The sequence below is a fragment of the Leptonychotes weddellii genome, chromosome 1 (assembly GCF_054177405.1).
Source record: "Leptonychotes weddellii isolate Sample4059 chromosome 1, ASM5417740v2, whole genome shotgun sequence".
Taxonomy (NCBI): domain Eukaryota; kingdom Metazoa; phylum Chordata; class Mammalia; order Carnivora; family Phocidae; genus Leptonychotes; species Leptonychotes weddellii.
Window position 1 is genome coordinate 173,182,765 of NC_138369.1, and position 18,253 is coordinate 173,201,017.

An 18,253-nucleotide genomic window follows, 5' to 3' on the forward strand; every position below is an offset into this window, starting at 1 on the left:
CTGAATTATCAAAAATTAATTATGAAATCATTATTTGGCTAAAATTTAAAAAACATTACATTTTTATGGAAAATTCTTAGAAATGACTTCATTGATAAAGCAACTTTCTTTATCCCTGTAGATGATAAAATATCCTTTCTTGAAGTTAATAAAAACACTTTTTCTACCTGAAGATAAATTATATTTTTTAAAAATCCCAACTTCAGTGTATTTACAAAATATATTTGATTGCCTCTACAGAAAGATAAAGAAGATCAGTGGCTAGAGAAAAAAGTGCAGGGAAATAAAGACCACATTATTTTGGAGCATCTACAGTGGACAATGGGGTATGAAGTTCAAATTACAGCTGCCAATAGATTGGGATATTCAGAACCAACAGTCTATGAGTTCAGCATGCCACCAAAGCCGAACATTATTAAAGGTAAGCAAAACTATCTGCTTTCTTAGGCTGGCAATAAATATGATAATCATCTTTTTATAACTCCTCTGGATTTTTTCTTAATATTGAAAAACATAATTTTATAGAAGGAATTGTAAATTCTGAGTTCTAATCGTGATTATCATGACATGTCTTACTCAAGATTTCTCAAATTGTTCTTGCCATGGGATATCAGTTAACTTGTAAATACATCTGACAACTTTGGTGGTTGAAGCGATGGGGAGAGAATGAACAGAGGGAGGGGATGGAAGGTAAAAGTGAAGTGTCAAAAATCAACATGAAAAATTTCTATTGAAACCAGAAAATCTTTCACAAAGAAGACTTCTCTACCAAACACATGGAGGCTGGTCCTTCACTTTTGGAAAAATGCGGTCAAAGATAATGATGAGCCCATCCATGACTGATCAAACCAGTTGATTTTGGAAAGGTAGAATCAATCACACAGTGAGTCAGAAACAACCACAGATGTAGCCCAGAAAAAATTATAACTAGGATTTCAAGGAGGCTCACAATGTTGCAGGACACTCAACATCAGTATTCAAGTGCACTGGTGAATTCTACCTTTATTAGTAACAGTGCTTGCATCATTGTATGCTAGTGATAGTATCAAAGTCCACAGGAGAGATATTAAATTTTTTCAGATACATGTTATAGAGGTAAAGATGCAAGAATTTGTCCTGATTCATAGTCATATTTAACTCTATGAGTTATCACATGGGTCATACTTTAACATCTACCATTCCTTTAAATATAATATGTAACATTTACTGGTAAATCTTATACATACATGTATGAATATATGTAATATACATATACTCTTCATATGTATATATGTAGAGATGGGGGCAGCATACTGATAAGCATGGCTTATTGAAGTCATATTATATTACAGTGTCAGTATTGTTACATAACACTGTTGGGACTGGGAAAAAATAAAATGTGTTAGTTCAGTCATGTTCTTCAACCCCCTTGTAACTTCAGATAGATATCAATCTCATTATTGTGAGTTTGTGATATAGTACATCTTTTTTTCCAAATTGAAAGCATCTTTATACAGTTAATCTTTCTATTAAAAATAATTACAAAAAAAATTACTATTGGTTATATGGTTTAAAAGTCATTGATATTTGATTTTGTATGGCTAATATTAATAAGTGCTTCCAATTATAATTTGAAATTAGGAAGCTGGGAACATCTAGAACTAATATTGATATGTTGTAATGGAATTTTTAAAAATTTACAAAGTACTTTTTCATTTATTATCTCATTATCTCATTTATGTATCTCTGAATCTGAATTGAACGAGGAAGAGTTATACTCATTTTACAGATGTAAATTTGGAAGGTTAAGGGATCTGTTCAAGATCAGAGATACTTTAGTCATATGACAAATCCAATGATCTTATAAGATGATACACCTAAGAATATGGTTGAATATACTATCAAGTTCATTGCCTCTGTGAGTTTGAAACACCAGTAACTACCTCTACAATTATAATGTTTTATTTTTGTAGTAATTATCCTCTATACAGATACCAGCAACATGATATAAATATGACTCTAAATCTGAGTCAGAATCTTCAAAGGAGGATTTCAACAGTGTACTCCATTTTCCTCAATCTTTAATTTAGCTTGTATGTTTGGAAAAAATAATTATTTTTATCAAGATAAAAATTAATGTTGTATGAGGTTGGAAGACAACATTTTAATAACATTTTATAGGTAACAAACAAATTATGAAAAAAATAGACTTTAGGCAGGTTACTTTATGTTATACTTCCAGAGTCCCTGCTGGTTTTATAAAAAATCATTGTTAAGGAGCTCCTGGGTAGCTCAGTCAGTTGAGCATCTGCCTTCAGCTCAGGTCATGATCCCGGGGTCCTGAGATTGAGCCCCGCATCGAGCTCCCTGCTCAGTGGGGAGTCTGCTTCTCCCTCTCCCTCTGCTGCTCCCCCTGCTTATGCTCTCTCTCTCTCTAATAAATAAATCTTTAAAAAATCTTTAAAAAAATCATTGTTAATAAAAACCAAAAATAAGTATGGATAAAAGGGTAAAAAGTAAATAAGAATATATGTATATACATTTATACATACATATACATACATACATACACACATATATACATATACAGGCACAAACATATCTAAGATATATTATGATATATTTACCATAAAAACATATTTTGTTTGAATTTCAGAATCAGATTGTGGGCAGTACCTAGAAGACAAGTGGAAAGAATTATGGTTTATAGTTTCAGCTTTGCTCTTGTTAATTAATTTTTCTTGATATACATTTTCTTATCTCTAAGCTAGTTTCTTCTGGTTCTGCTATGTTAGGATTCATTCATTTGTTCTAGGTATTTATTGAGGTCTTGCTTTGTAAGAATGACAGAAATGGGCACAGAGGAATGACCTGTGAAAAGTACAGAACTGGCCCCTGCCCTCAGAGACCTTACAATCTAGTAGGGAAGGTAGACATAAAACCTAGGGTTAGAATAACCACCAAATAATTACAGCTAAGAGATATGCTGGGGCTGTATGCTGCCATGAAGGGGTTTGGCACTTGTACCTAACTTGTGGTGGGAGAGGTAGGGGTTAGGGAAGGGTTCCTTTAGAAAGTGCCTTTCCAAAACAAAGTTAAAGGAAATGAGTCTTCTAGGGAAAGTTCGTATATAGAAGAAGCCTCTGAGAGAGAGAGAAAAAAAAATTTTTTTGATCTGCTTTAGGAACTAGATAAAACATGGCTGAAGAGAACCTGGAGGTGTATGAACAAAAATAAGGATAAAGAGGGATCTACGACCCAGATAATCCAAGGTCTTCTGAAAATTACATAAACAATCTTAAAAGAGGTCCTAGAGGCAATAAGAAATCATTTGAAGCAGGGACATTATATGAATAGATAGGCATTACAGACTGATTAATCTTGCTCATATGGGTAAAAGGAAGAGATGGATGAACAGGAACATTTGAAAAAAAGTGATAGCAGTAGAAAAAAAAAAAACCGTGAATAAATTCTGGACACAATGTAGATGTAGGTTAACCTTACATGTGTAACAGATTGAATTAAGTAGATATTGATGACTTTTGAGTTTCTTGCTTGAATAGTTGGAACACTGTTGGCATCATCTCTCAGGATGAAGAATTTGAGGAGCAGAATTTGCAGAATAGGATCAAACATAAGATCAGTTTGGTAATCCTTAAGTTTGAAATGTCAAGTAGTAGTTATATGTGTGCATATAAAGATGAGAAGATGTCATAGATTGGAAACATACATTATGATGTTAACATTAACAGGTGAATGGTATCTGAAGGCTGGGTGAGGATAAAATTACACAATGAGTAATGCCCAAGCTCCATGAAAAAGAGTCTGAAATACTCAAAGATGTCTCCCTGGTACCTAGAAGCGTGCCTGGCATAGCATAGATGTTCAAGGAGTACTTTTTGGGTAACTGAGTAGAGTATAAAGAACCGAGTCCCAAGGAAGAGAAAACCACAGCAACCCCCCACCCCCCATGAGATTAAGATGTTGTAGAGTTCCTGGAAAAACAGAAGACTGTAGTATCTTGGAAGTTAAGGGAGAGTCATCTTTCAAGAAGAAAAGCTATAAATCGCAGTTGCCACTTCAGATGCTGCCAAGAGGTCAACGGAACTCAATCGAAAGAGATGTGAAGTGTCCTTCATACATACAACTTTGCTGAAGTGGCTATGAGAGAAATTAGGTAGGAGTGGGCTGAGGATTTTATGTGAGGTTAGGAGGTTTAGACTCCATGTTTATTTAATGCTTTTAAGAAGGTTTGCTATGAAGGCGAGCAGAGATTAAAAAAAAAAAAAAGAATCAGTGTCAGAAGGACTTTAGGATGAAAAATGCTGGAGTGTGTTTCACAGCTGATGAGGCAGATCATGCAGTCAAGGAGAAGTCAGAACAAGCTATCTGAGAAGGTAGGAGAAAGAATTCCTCCCCCTCTAAACTGTGCAGCTGATGGCTTTCTTCATGGAAAGCCACATTAATGACATGCCTTTATAGTTTAAGAATCGTTCAGCTTAGCTCTAGAAGGTTTTGGGGGTTAATTTTAAAGGCTGTAAAGGGTGATGGTGAATTTGGGAGCCTTTATGTCCACAGTATCCTACAGAGTTAAAATTATGTATTGGTAAAATAAGGAAAATGATCTGCATATGCCTTCATCAAAATTACCCTGGTAGCTGTATGATTTCTTTTTCCATTTTAAAGTAAATATTATAAATTTAAACTCATATCTGAAATAAGTTATCAATAATAAACTAGCAGACCTTAAGTCTTTTTATGCCAGTTTTAGAAGATGTGAACTTTAGAAGTTGATTTAGTTTTAATTCATTTTTGGTAGCATGCGTTGTAAACTGTCTAAATAAGTTTATAGACTTTTGAATCTAAAAAGTCATTGCTTATGTGCATTCAATATATTTAACTTTTTGTAAGCAACAGGCTAAATATAGAGTACATGTATTTGTTGGACTGAAGAACTATTTCTTTTAACAATATGCTCACCTTACATTCGTATATAATATGTTACATTAACAATAATGGTTTTTCTACGTATGTATATTAGTGGATACCACACTTCTCCATAGTTTATTATTCTAATTTAAAAGGTACTTTGTGATGAATAATATTTTCTCATTTCCACTTATTAAACATGTATTTACTTTGAAAGATGTGTTTCTTGATTTACATAGAACTAGAGTGCAAAAATCACAATCCTGTTCCCTTTTGGAATATTCATACAGCATAATGCCATCTCATTTTATTTATAAACAGTGAGAATATTGAATAGTTATGATGAATTAATTCTTATAAAATGATTACAAATCTATGGAATGAGAGTTTGATAAAATGACATTTATGGATTCGTTCTGTAATCTCTATGGCTAAAAATACTACTACTTTGGTGGATTGAATATAATCTAATGTTTTAAACAATCCTTGGTGATAAATAAATTTATTTTGAAAAACATTTCCCACTATTCTTTTGGTTTATGACAGGTTTAATACTGTTTGTTTTAACAACAACAACAAAAAAGGGGTCTTTTTTTTTTCTTTTAGTAATTGCTTCCTTTTTCTGCTTTTGTTACAATGAATTGAACACATGTCTAATTTTAACACTATTAATCTAATTTGGTGACAAATAATTGCATTCATACATTGTTAAGATCTGATGATAAAACAATTCTACCATCTGAATTCAAGCACATAATACATCTATAAGAGTTCCTCGAATTTAAGAAGCTAGAAAAGAAATTATATAAATCACCACCACTAAATATGTTGTTAAAAATTTTCAGGTTTTTTTCCTTTTGTATTTTCATGGTTTTGATTATATTTCTAATGAATGTACAGTAAAATAATTTTGATATCACTCCGTCTAGTTCCAAGCAATACTAGCATACCCTTACAGTTCTGAATAACTCAACATAAACAAAGAAAACAACATTTTCAAGTGCATGGCAAATACTAAAATGTCTTCTTAAAGTTAAATTTATGATCTGTTCAAAATATGAATAAGAGAAATTCTAAAACAGCAGTGAAATTGAAGTTCAGTTAATTGGAAAGAACTTCATTTTAACTATCTGGAAATCTTAGTCAAAGCTAAATGTTAATACTACATCCAAAACAGTATTTCTTTGAATTTAGCACATAATGAAAAAGTAAACCTATATTTTCATGTTCTTTTGTTCTCAAAGTTATTTTTAAAGAGGTACAATGACATATGTCTAGAGTTTGTCTTTGGTCAGTCAGGGCTCCTTGCTTCTTCTATTCTTATGGCAAATTTTCATTGTGTGAATAGGTAATTTTCACTGATATTTCTTGGTAGCTTATTCACTATTAAAAATATAACTACTTTTATCAAATATTTCTTCTAAGATATGATGGCAGCGAAAAGTACTATCAGTAAACATTGCAGAATATGATGAGCTCATATTTACAGTAGCACAGTGAAGTGGAGGTGCCTTCTCGCTTATAAGATGTATCTTCATTCGAGAATAATTAAGATGCTTACATTTAAAGAATCAATGACAGAACTACTGTCTGATTTATGTGAAATAAACATTAATTAATACTGAGTGTTAATATTGAGGCTCAGTTATGATTTAATGTGACAACTATTTCATAATGTTCTGTACAGATTTTAGCCATTCTTTGTCTTGTATCAAAGTAATTTTTTGTAGGTAATTTGTAATGGCTTTGTGTAAATCTTGCATTAATTATTTTCTCTTTTTTTTTCTTTCCTGTCACTTTTTTTTCTTTTTCTTTATTTTCATGTTTGTAACCCTACTCTTTTCTTCCTTAATTATTTTATTCTTATTCTATTTTCAAAAACAATTTCCATCACGCAGATAAATGCTGTGAAGCGAATAAAGGCGAAAATGGAAGCCAGTCATGGCAGCTGAATGCTGCTGGGTTTTCTTTCATTATAGCCATAAGTTTGTCTTGGATGTTTTAATGTTGTTGTTTTATGATATTTCCTTTTATGCCCTGCAAATTTACAAGGCTAATCTGAAATTATGATAAAAGATTTTCTATGGTCCAACTAATTATGCATGTATCTTCACCCATGAACAATTAGCCTATTTTCCCTTCCCCAAATTGTCAACCTTTAAAGTAAATAATTTGTCAGAAAATCACTGAAAGAACGTGAATCAGGATTGTTTCTTCTAGGATAAGTTCACTGCATAATTTGCTTCATTCTAAAGTTTCCTTTAATTTCTGAAGTTGACCTGTTAAATATCATGTCACTTTTACTTGGAGCGTAAGCATTTACTGCATCTAGTCTTTCATTTGATTATTTTGCAAATATAATTCAATATCCATGGCCATACATTGTATAAATAGTAATTTTATTACGTAGAATTGTGGATCTTTTATATTGGTTTTAATTGTTACTCTTTTAAATGTAAGTTTCTAACTTTATGGACATTTATAAAATTTCATAGTGCTTACCATTTATATAAAACATAAACCTGATAACTTTTATTATATTAGATGTGTATCCTTATTGTGCGACCTATTTTCCATTTACTGACCTAAAATGTCATAAGGAATAAAAGTGGAAAAGTTTCTTCTTTTAAATTTGAACACCAATATTGAAATATCCATTTTTCATTAAGTTGAAATATCTCTCTGCAATTGTCCCAAAATAAATAATAAAGTTAGAATGTGTTTAAAAAGTTGCATCCTGTTCACTGGATATGGACTGATGCTATTGTTAGCTACTTCTTGAGAGATGATGAAATTGAGAGGAGAAGGAGGTGTTACCACATTCCATTTTTCAGAGGAAGCTGGATTTGAGGGAGTATCATAAGTAATGATTTCAGTTTTGACATTTTCATTCATTATAAAATGAGAAAAGTGTTTTGTGCCTTTCACTCCCAACCACACTCTAGCAAATGATTCTTAATACTCATTCAGGACAATTAGAAAGCAGTCAGATTTACATATATCAATAGAGTGACCATTCTTACATGGTAAATCAAATTACTAGATACGAGGCTTTGAGAGTCACTCATCAAAAACTGTTTTCCTGCATGAAAGTATTCTCTTACTATTTTTTTCTTTTTTAAATAGCTACAGGATCCTATTACATAAGATCTAATGCTAGACTTCTCTTTAGTAGTCTTTCTTTAATCTTTTCTAAACTCTGCTGTGCACTGCTGTCCTTCTTTCTTCTGATCTAGCAACGGATCTTTAGAATGCAGAAGTAACCCATCCACAGATTAAACACACTTCTACTTCCTTCCCTTTTCTTCTGCTGAGACAAAGGGATTTCCAAACTTACGCAGTACGGAAATCTAACCTGCTTATGGCGAGTGTTCTGTTTTTAAAATCACCATAGCAGGGGCGCCTAGGTGGCTCAGTCGGTTAAGCATCTCCCTCCAGCTCAGGTCACGATCCTGGGGTCCTGGGATTGAGCCCCACATCGGGCACCTTGCTCAGTGGGGAGCCTGCTTCTCCTTCTCCTCACCCCCCACTTGTGTTCTCTCGCACAAAGAAAGAAATAAAATAAAATCACCATGACCAACTTTTTTTTTATCAAAGAACTAATTATAAGTGCATATTATATTCCAGGATATCTGTATTTGGAGAAGGTATGTAGACTTGTTGGTTACTAATATGTAGAAAGTCCTGGGAAAGAAAAGAGTTCCAATAACTCTTCCAGGAACAGTTTTCCCTGTTGACTATAACCTGACTGGATTTTTCCAATAAGACAAATGCTTCCACAAGACTCATGTAGAAATTATTTAGACATAGTATATGATAGCAAAATACATAGTATATGATAGCAAAAAACATGGAATATGTATTTCATAAGATAACATAGTTGATTTTTTAAAATTTAATATTCTATGACTCAAGGTCACCAACAGTGATACAAAGAATACTCAAATTCAGGTTTACATGGTACCTAAAGTGATATTTTGACAGTTGAGAAAATAATTTAAAATGAAAATTTTATTGTCTCACAGAATTATTTACATTTAATAAATTCTTCATTTAGTTTTTATAAACACCTAAGTACAGATCAAGTTTTTAATCCTGAAATTAAAAAGCAATCTATCATTTGACCAAATGTTTATGCTTAGAAGAACAATTATTTTGCAATTCTGAGAAATGCATAAATTCTTGAAAATAAATCCTCAGACATCTTAAAATACAGGTTCTGTGCTTTGGTTTATTTCTACAAGAAATAGGAAAGCACAAAACTCTGAACAGTACAGCTATAACATTTTAATAAATGAGGCCTTAGAGATTGTAAATTACCTTCTCAGATTAAAAAAAAAATCTTAGTAATATGTAAGTGTTGCTAAATTATTTTTTTTTATTACCTGAGTTTTAGTTTTGTTATATGCAACCCTGTAATCTGACAGTGCTGTTTAGTCTAATTAGTATCTACCTATAGGTCTAAACGAATGTGATTGTTGGTAAGCAAAACATAAAATTTCAACTTATTTTCAGTCTCTCCCTCATATCATCCAGTGATTTTTTTCATTCAATAAATTCTTAAATAAAACCCTGTGTCTCAAATGTATAAAATATGAAGTTGTGTGTTAAGGTGAGTTTTATGTTAATCATTACATGTAATATGTCTATGTCTACTGATGTCTATATCATATCTCCAAATATTAAATCATTCCAGAAGTTTGTGTTAAGCATCATCTACCAGTTATTAAATTAGGTTGATTTCCTTGTGGATGATTACTTCATCTGAATGTGGAGATCAAGATTAATTTCTTCTATAAACATGGATATCTCCTTTTTTTTTTCTCCTCACCATTTTTGCCTGGTTTGTCTTCTTTTCTCCTTTTATTATTTAGTCTTACTGGTTTCTCCTCTCCAAACCAAACTCCGTAATTATTCATCAGATCACTATAAGGCTCACCAATACCATGTACCAGATGTGCTAACAGAGTATGCCTAAGAAGTAGCAGTAAATTCTTTTCTAGGAAACTTCTTGGATAGGAGAATCGTAGGTCAATTGCCATTTTTCATCCTCTCTCCTCATATTAGTCATTGGGAATAACGACATTTTATAAATGCTACACTCGTACCATTTCCAAAAACATGAAACAAATGAACATATATACATTCATTCGTGGTAGACATGGATGAGATTAAAATGTCTTATGGCTTATTTTTTTTAATATCTTTCCCTTTTTTCCTTAGCCTAAAGTATCTTAAGTGTTTCAAAAAATTAAATAAATAAATATATATATTCTAGACATTGGATTAACAGTTTATGTCTATAATTTCAATTGGACATATGAAATGAATACATACACAAATAATTTAATTGCAAATAGTTTTCACTATTTAAATATACAGAAGATTTTTTTAAATTAAGAATTAAAAATACAAGTGTGCACAGTAGTTCACAGGTTATACAATTTGGGTCAATTTGGAAGCCATTATAATTTAACTCAAATATTTTCCATATAAGAACGGTGACTTAACATATTTAATTTAAACCTGAAATAAGGAAAATTCTGCACTAGTTTCAACTTTGTACATTTGGATTTGTGATTATTCAGTTATATTCAACAAAATAGAGTGTGCAAGAGGTAATTAATCTTTTTTGGGTCAGGATAAACTCTATTAGATATCTGAAAAGTATCATATTTATTAATATTTATTAATCTTCACCAGGAGTGGAAACATAAATTTTAAAATTACAAATGATTTTAGTGATTTAAGATAGATATTTATATAAACAATATAATCATTAAGTATGTTCAGGTCTAGTTTTCAAGAATAGTTAGATCATGTTACCTGTAATAATACTTTCAGTTTGAAGTAGTTAGGAAATCTCTTTAGTCATGTAAAATTATCTGAAAATTTCTACCTGTTTGTTTTTGGTTATGACATTAGCAGTATTAAAAGCTTTAAATAGTGTGTTACAATACTACCTAAATTAAATGTTATTTATAATTTTCTTTAGCCCTTATGTACTATAATTTTACTTATCATGAAGGTTGTATCCAAATGTGTCATTTAATGTATTTTATTATGGCTCAAATCTGTGAGGTTTAATGTAATATCCTTTAAACAACCTTTGAAGAGGTACAAATTATGTAGGTTTTCTCTTATATTAGCTTATTTCCTTCCTTCCTTCCTTCCTTCCTTCCTACCTTCCAATTCATTCTTTCTAATATTCTCTCTCTCTCTCTCACATTCCCTTTTATTCCTCCTCTTTGTCTCTCTTGCCCTGTTGTCCTTTCTCTCTCTCTCTCCCAACCCCCCCCCCCAGCCTTCCTTCCCCCCACCTCAATTTCTGGCCATGAATAAATAGGGTTTATTTTTTTCTACTCCTTTTCCATTAATCACTGGTAAATCTTAAAGTCTTAGCATTTGTGCTATGGATATATGTCATAAAACCTTCAGAAAGACTAATGCATTGAATATCCATTGGAGATGCAAATATTCTACAAATAGCCCTTGAAATTATTTCAATATGAATTGAAATTGGTAAAAATTCCATTTCCAAACCAGCTGATTATGTCATAAAAATAAAGAGAATTATTTGATCACTGTTAATACTTTATAATTTATCTTAGAATCCAGAAGGTATTACCACTGTAAATTTTAGGACCTAAAGAAGAAACAATCTTTCTAACATCTCATTAACCTGATCTCTTCTGTATTAACATCTAAATTGGTAGAGTTAACATTTAGAGTTAACATTTTTCTAACTTTTAAATATAAAGCTGTAGTATTATCCCTTTTTAATTTATTGTACTTAAAAACTTGATGAAATACATAAAGGTTATAAGAGTATATTAAGCAGCATCTCAATTTTTATCTAAGGCAAAAAAATTCAGTAACCTTAAATTTAATCTAATTGTTCTGAAATAAGAGATAAGAGTGTGATAATAATGCTGTGTTTTCCAAATACCTTTGGTTTTATTATCCTACATAAAATGAGCCAGATAAAGATTTTCTGGTAGTAATCATCCTTCTTCTATGGCTATTAACTAATTTCAAAGCCTAAGTTGAAAAAATATTGAAACAGCTAAGGAAAACACATATGTTCAAGAGTTCTATCATTTTATCTATGCTGACCTGAACTGCAACTAATGTCCTTATGGCTTTGTTGGTAGACTATTATTTTACCTAATTTTTAAAGCTAGGTTGATTCAAGTAGACTCAAATTTCATTTTACGTGTGAACTAATTGAATGTATTTTTAGGTATAAGGTAATGTTTCTTAATTTGTGTGTGTTCAAATTAAGTTATTCTTTATCATTCCATTTTAACTAATAAAAATATAAAGTTACACATTTGCAAACATTGCATAATATTAAGAGATAACATCTTTTTTCTTAATTATACCATATTTATTTTTATTCTATACATGTACTAAATGGGCACTATGAAATAAGTCTCCTAGTTAATCTTTTTTTAAATGCAAGCAATTAAAAATTACTGTTTTAAGTAACCTCCACGATTCATGAACTTCTTTAAGAATATTTTTATCTCACATCTTACACTGATTTTATGTATAACACTTGTGTTTTAAAGTGACTATTTCTGATCATTTTAATTGCATCTGTTTTCATCATAGCTTATTTTCTTGAAAAAAAATGTACGTTATAAATGTATTGTCTTCAGTATCATCCCTTATTTAAAACCCTCAACATAATATCCAGCACTATGTGTAATCCTATGCATGTGTTTCATAGTATATTAAATGTCATTTTATTTTCTGTACCTCTGTGTCTCCATTGTTGTAATAAAGAAAACTGAGGAAAAGCTTTGTTATATGTGTTTTCTTTATTACTGGTACAAATCTTCTCTGTCCTTGTTGTGTGTTTTCATTTCTAACTTAATCAGATCCAATATTGCAGTGTAATAAACATATAATCATTGAGTGACTTCTATTTTGGGACAAATAATACATCATCAGTAGACTCATATTGCAAAAATAGTTTAGAAACACTACTAAATACCGTTTCTTTCATAGTAAACTAGTTTCAGAGTCTTAGAAACTTCAATGACTAGTAGGAGACCAAAATAATCAGATACTATCTTAGTAAAATACAGGAATAAAGTTAATAATTTTAATAATGCAAGCATTGTTAAGTAGTTTCCTTTGCTAGCAAAAGTTTATAAAGGCAGATGTAAATGCTTAAAGAGATTTTTCAAATCTCTTTGGTTAATGTATTACTATAATTCCATTTAAGCACCATAAGAATAAAGTTGTAGAAAATTCCTAAGGTTCTCTGCTGATCCATAGGCAAGGTATGAAACAAAAATGGTGACTTTGGTTCTATTTCTTTTTTTTTTTTTTAAAGATTTTATTTATTTATTTGAGGGAGAGAGAATGAGAGAGAGCACATGAGAGAGGGGAGGGTCAGAGGGAGAAGCAGGCTCCCCGCCGAGCAGGGAGCCCGATGTGGGACTCGATCCAGGGACTCCAGGATCATGACCTGAGCCAAAGGCAGTCGCTTAACCAACTGAGCCACCCAGGCGCCCGGTTCTATTTCTTAATGTGTACTGTGTCACATGCTGTGTGGAATATTTCATACACTCCTCATAAAGTCCCTCTGAAGTATCATTTCTGCCATATTTTAGAGGAGAATAGTGAGGCCTAAAGAAATTGAATAATTTACGTAAAGAGTCACAATTAGCATCCAGGTCCAGTGCTCTTAATAAAACATTATATTTCTCTTTTTGTTTTAGTACTGGACCTGGGTTCAAATGATAATTCTTTAATATGGAAATTATTCAATTAGTTTTTATAAAGTGAAAAATTGCTGGCCTAGATATGAATATATATTTCTCTTATATAAATGCAGTGAAGTGCTACATTGCCAGATAAAAATGAAATAGTATAGAAATTACAAAGGAGAAAAAGTTCATTTTCAAGATTTGCATTATTTTAAGGCACACTTAATCTTTCTTATCCCATAACAGCCCACTCTCAAATGTATATCTTTATATATATATATATATATATATATATATATATATCCCCCATTAAAACATATTTGTATACATTTCAAAATGAAAATTGTAATATAGTATCTGTATTTTGTTATAATTTTTGAATTTCTTTCAATTAATTCAATAGTTACAGAAGTTTTGTACATTGGGAGAGAAAGAAAGTTAAGTTTTCTTTGTTGTTCTTGTTTTTGCTTTTCCCGAAACCCCTTGACAATGAGATGGTATCAAGCGGGAAATATCTGGGAATTGTTGGACATTTTTATAGTGACCATCACAGTAACTTTACATTACTCTATTAGCTTTATATTACTTTATTGTTTGGGGTCACTGTGAAAAAGCTAAAGAGATTTGAGGAAATCTATTCTAATATCCTAATTTGAGGAAATCTATTCTAATACCCTAATCAATACTATTATCTTATTATGTCAACAAACTGAGGATCAGAGAAGCCCAGGGACTAGTCATTGACTCTCAGCATTCCTCCTTTCTTTGTTTTATCAAATTACACTGAATCAGAGATGACATAACTCAATCCTTAGTCTATAACTTATATAGTCCTGTGTCTTTGACCTAGTTCCTTTGATTTGTTCTTGATTGTCTCATAAAAAAATCAGTGTGGCTCAGGAAAGGTCATGTATTAACCAACCAGAGTTCCTTCCAGTAATCATGGTACTTCAACTAGTCAGCTTGTTACCTTTCTCACTTTAACTCCTACACAGAGCTGCTTTTCTATGATCAATGTAATAAACTCACACTCAGTTTACAACCCAAAAAGAATATCAAATTAAATGTAATCACTTTATAATTTTTACACATTTTCTGAAAACATCTTATAAAATGACTTTTTTACATTGTTCATAGAAATAGATCATTTTCTAGTAATGTGAAGTAATATTTTTACATACTATCTAATAAAAATTAAACTAGATGGTTTCATTTCAGCATCTGTCCTTTTCATTTTAAGAAATCAACATAAACAGCTTCAAATCAGAATTTGCATAGTGGTATATGTCTCCTTCTTTACTGATTTCTCATTTATTATTATAAAGAGAAATATAAAATATTTAAAAATGCATATTATAATAAATATAGACTATTTTTTCCTGCTTAGATAAGGTTAACAAAAGTAAAAATTAGCTCTTCACACTAGCATTTCTGTTTTGAGAAATGCATGAGCAACAACTCTCAACTTGCTGTTTCTATATAATTTCACAAAGGCTAAACTGGGTATATATGTTACATGGAAGGTTACATGCAAAACTCTCTAATGTTCTTGCAAAATGATAAGAAAAATATTCTGATTTGCAGTGCTTATTGGTGGAAAACAGAAAAAATATTGTGGGGTTTTTATATACTAGCCTGAGACTTAATGTTCCATCAAATGGTCAGACATGAAGGAAAGTTTATTTAAGGCAATAGATATATTTCTCTACAGCAGGGTCTGGTCTGGTTCATTGGTGAGTCCCATCATACCAAAACAGGAAACTAAAAATGTTTAAGACTTTCCTGTGTGTCAGTCATCACTTAGCATGTCATTTTTTTAATTATTAAAGGAAATAAAATATTGTTTATTGAATTTATAGACATTCCCAATCTAGGCAAGTTAGCCATTTCTTGGAAGATTTTAAAGATATGACTCTATTTTTTTTTTTTCATTCTTAGATAGACTTTACTTTTTAGAGAAGTTTCAGGTTCATACCAAAATTGAGGGGAATGTACAAAGTTCCCATATACTGCCTGTCCCAATACATGTATTGCCTCCCCAATTATCAACATGGAGAGTGGTACATTTGTTACAAGTGATCAACCTAGATTGACACCATTGACATCATTTTTACCCAGAATACAAAGTTTGTATTAGGATTTATTCTTGGTGTTGTATATTATATGGGTTTTAATGAATGCATAATGAAAAGTATCCACCATTATAGTATTTTTACTAAAATAGTTTTACTGCCCTAAAAATCCTCTGCGTTCTGCCGATTCATCTGTCCTTCTTTCCTAACTCCTGGCCACCAATGATCTTTTTCATAATCTCTATAGCTTTTCCTTTTCCATCACTTATAGGAAGTGCCGTCAGAAGCCATCATGTCATATATTTAGAATCATTTAGTATATATATTTTTCACGTTGGATTCTTTCACTTAGTAATATGCATTTAACGTTCTTTCATGTTTTTCATGATGTGATGGCTCATTTCTTTTTAGTATTGAATAATATTCCATTGTCTGGATGTACCACAGTTTATACATTCACCCAGAGAAGGATATCTTAGATGTATTTTTTAAATATATTGAAAACCTGCACTTCTATTTTAGAGTTAAAGTATACTCTACAAGATATTATTTAGATGCACTATGTAATAATTTACATTAGAAGTGTTCTTATGTGTTTAGATGTTTAATTTCAGTAGTGTAACTTGGTTGTTTTTTTATATAACCCTAATGCAGAAATTGAAATCTCTAAGACCCAATACAGTGAATGTTTAAAACTGGAAATTTTTCATAACCTAATGTTATAAATTCCTTGGAAAATAATACCATCCATATATTTATTCATATTTTTCATTTATTGTCTTATATATTTATAAAACTCAAAGGTATGTATATTTAATAATTTCATAATAGATAGATTAAACAGTTTGGAATTTCAACAAAAAATTTGTAAAATATTAATTGTAATTTAATCCTATATGGGTGGGATTCAGTTTTGTAATACAGTCTTTAAGAAAAAGGTATTTTTGAGGTACCTGCAGTCAGTAAAGCATCCGACTCTTGTTTTGTCCCGGGTCATGATCTCAGGTCTTGGAGTTAGACCCCACCTGGGGCTCTGCACTCAGCAGGGAGTCTGCTTGTCCCTCTCTCTCTGCTCCTCCCCCCCCGACTCACGTGCACACTCTCTCTCAAATAAATAAACAAATAAATAAAATCTTAAAGAAAAAGAAAGGTATTTTCTATTTGTGCAAAGAATTCCATTTTCTATATATGGAACAGCCTTTTAATATTAACAGAAAAAAAGAATTTGGCCAATTAATGGTTAAACCAAGGAACTAAAATTTAAATTATTCAATTCTTTGACACTGGCTAATGTCTGTTTTGGTCATATTCATTTCAATCTAAGAAGTTCTTTTCCCATAAGCCAATAAAAACCTTCATAACCTTTTTTTTTTTTAAAGATTTTATTTATTTATTTGACAGAGAGAAACACAGCGAGAGAGGGAACACAAGCAGGAGGAGTGTGAGAGGGAGAAGCAGGCTTCCTGCCGAGCAGGGAGCCTGATGCAGGGCTCGATCCCAGGACCCTGGGATCATGACCTGAGCGGAAGGCAGACGCTTAACGACTGAGCCACCCAGGCACCCCAAACCTTCATTATCTTATGAGAAATACCTAAATCACCTTCACCAAAGAAAACTGAACACATATCATAAGATTTAAACTTCATATGGAGAAAGTATAGAGTTAGTGAGATAAGAATAAATTTCAAAAGAGCAGTTTGAATAAATATGACATAAAATATTTTATAGCTCTTTCTTTTTTGTGTGTGAAATGGTCAATGGTTTCCATTCAAGCACACTTAGCAATTTGAAATGTCAGTGTAGTTAAGACCGTAGGTATTCTGTTGTGCAAGGACTTTAGATATTTCACAGTCTCTCGTGGTTTATTGTTGCACCAGATTTGTAACAACACTTACAAATATTCATTTCTAAATTTTCAGTTATTTGAAACATTTATCAAGTGTGTTGTTATCTGTAAGTGTTTAGCCAACTTTTTTTCAAAATTTAGCACAGCTTAGTTCTTTAATTATTTTTCTTACATTAAATATATTATTTTAACTTTTTCTGAGACTGACAGGTTTCCATCAACACTCCCATAGAAAAATAATAACTTTATATTTTATTTTATTTATTTTTATTTATTTTTTAAAGATTTTATTTATTTATTTGAGACAGAGAGAATGAGAGAGACAGAGAGCACATGAGAGGGGGGAGGGTCAGAGGGAGAAGCAGGCTCCACGCTGAGCAGGGAGCCCGATGCGGGACTAGATCCAGGGACTCCAGGATCATGACCTGAGCCGAAGGCAGTCGCTTAACCAACTGAGCCACCCAGGCGCCCAATAACTTTATATTTTAGAGTGTTTCTTTTTACAGTGAATTGTTCTCAAAAGATAAATATTAAAACCTTAAGGAGGATTGTGTAGATTAAAACAAAAAACAAAAAACGGTGTGAAGATGATGAGCCTCTTGCAATGTCATTCCACTTAAAAGTATACAGAATAATTATACATAATTGTAGGGGCGCCTGGGTGGCTCAGTCGGTTAAGCGGCTGCCTTCGGTTCAGGTCATGA

The 18,253-nt window shown here is 31.6% G+C and overlaps 1 protein-coding gene across 2 annotated transcripts in view; it reads left to right on the plus strand.

Moving 5' to 3' along the window:
* Positions 1-18,253, plus strand: part of NCAM2 (neural cell adhesion molecule 2) — a 470,380-nt gene that overhangs the window by 426,207 nt on the left and 25,920 nt on the right. The window contains exons 15-16 of one of the 2 annotated variants that reach the window (XM_031031149.2): positions 241-421; positions 6,807-12,527. In XM_031031149.2, the coding sequence (XP_030887009.1) occupies positions 241-421; positions 6,807-6,913 (288 nt within the window). In that variant the 3' untranslated portion in view covers positions 6,914-12,527. Of the gene's footprint in view, positions 1-240; positions 422-6,806; positions 12,528-18,253 lie in introns of those variants that run through there. The other variant, XM_006727618.2, reaches the window with a different exon arrangement.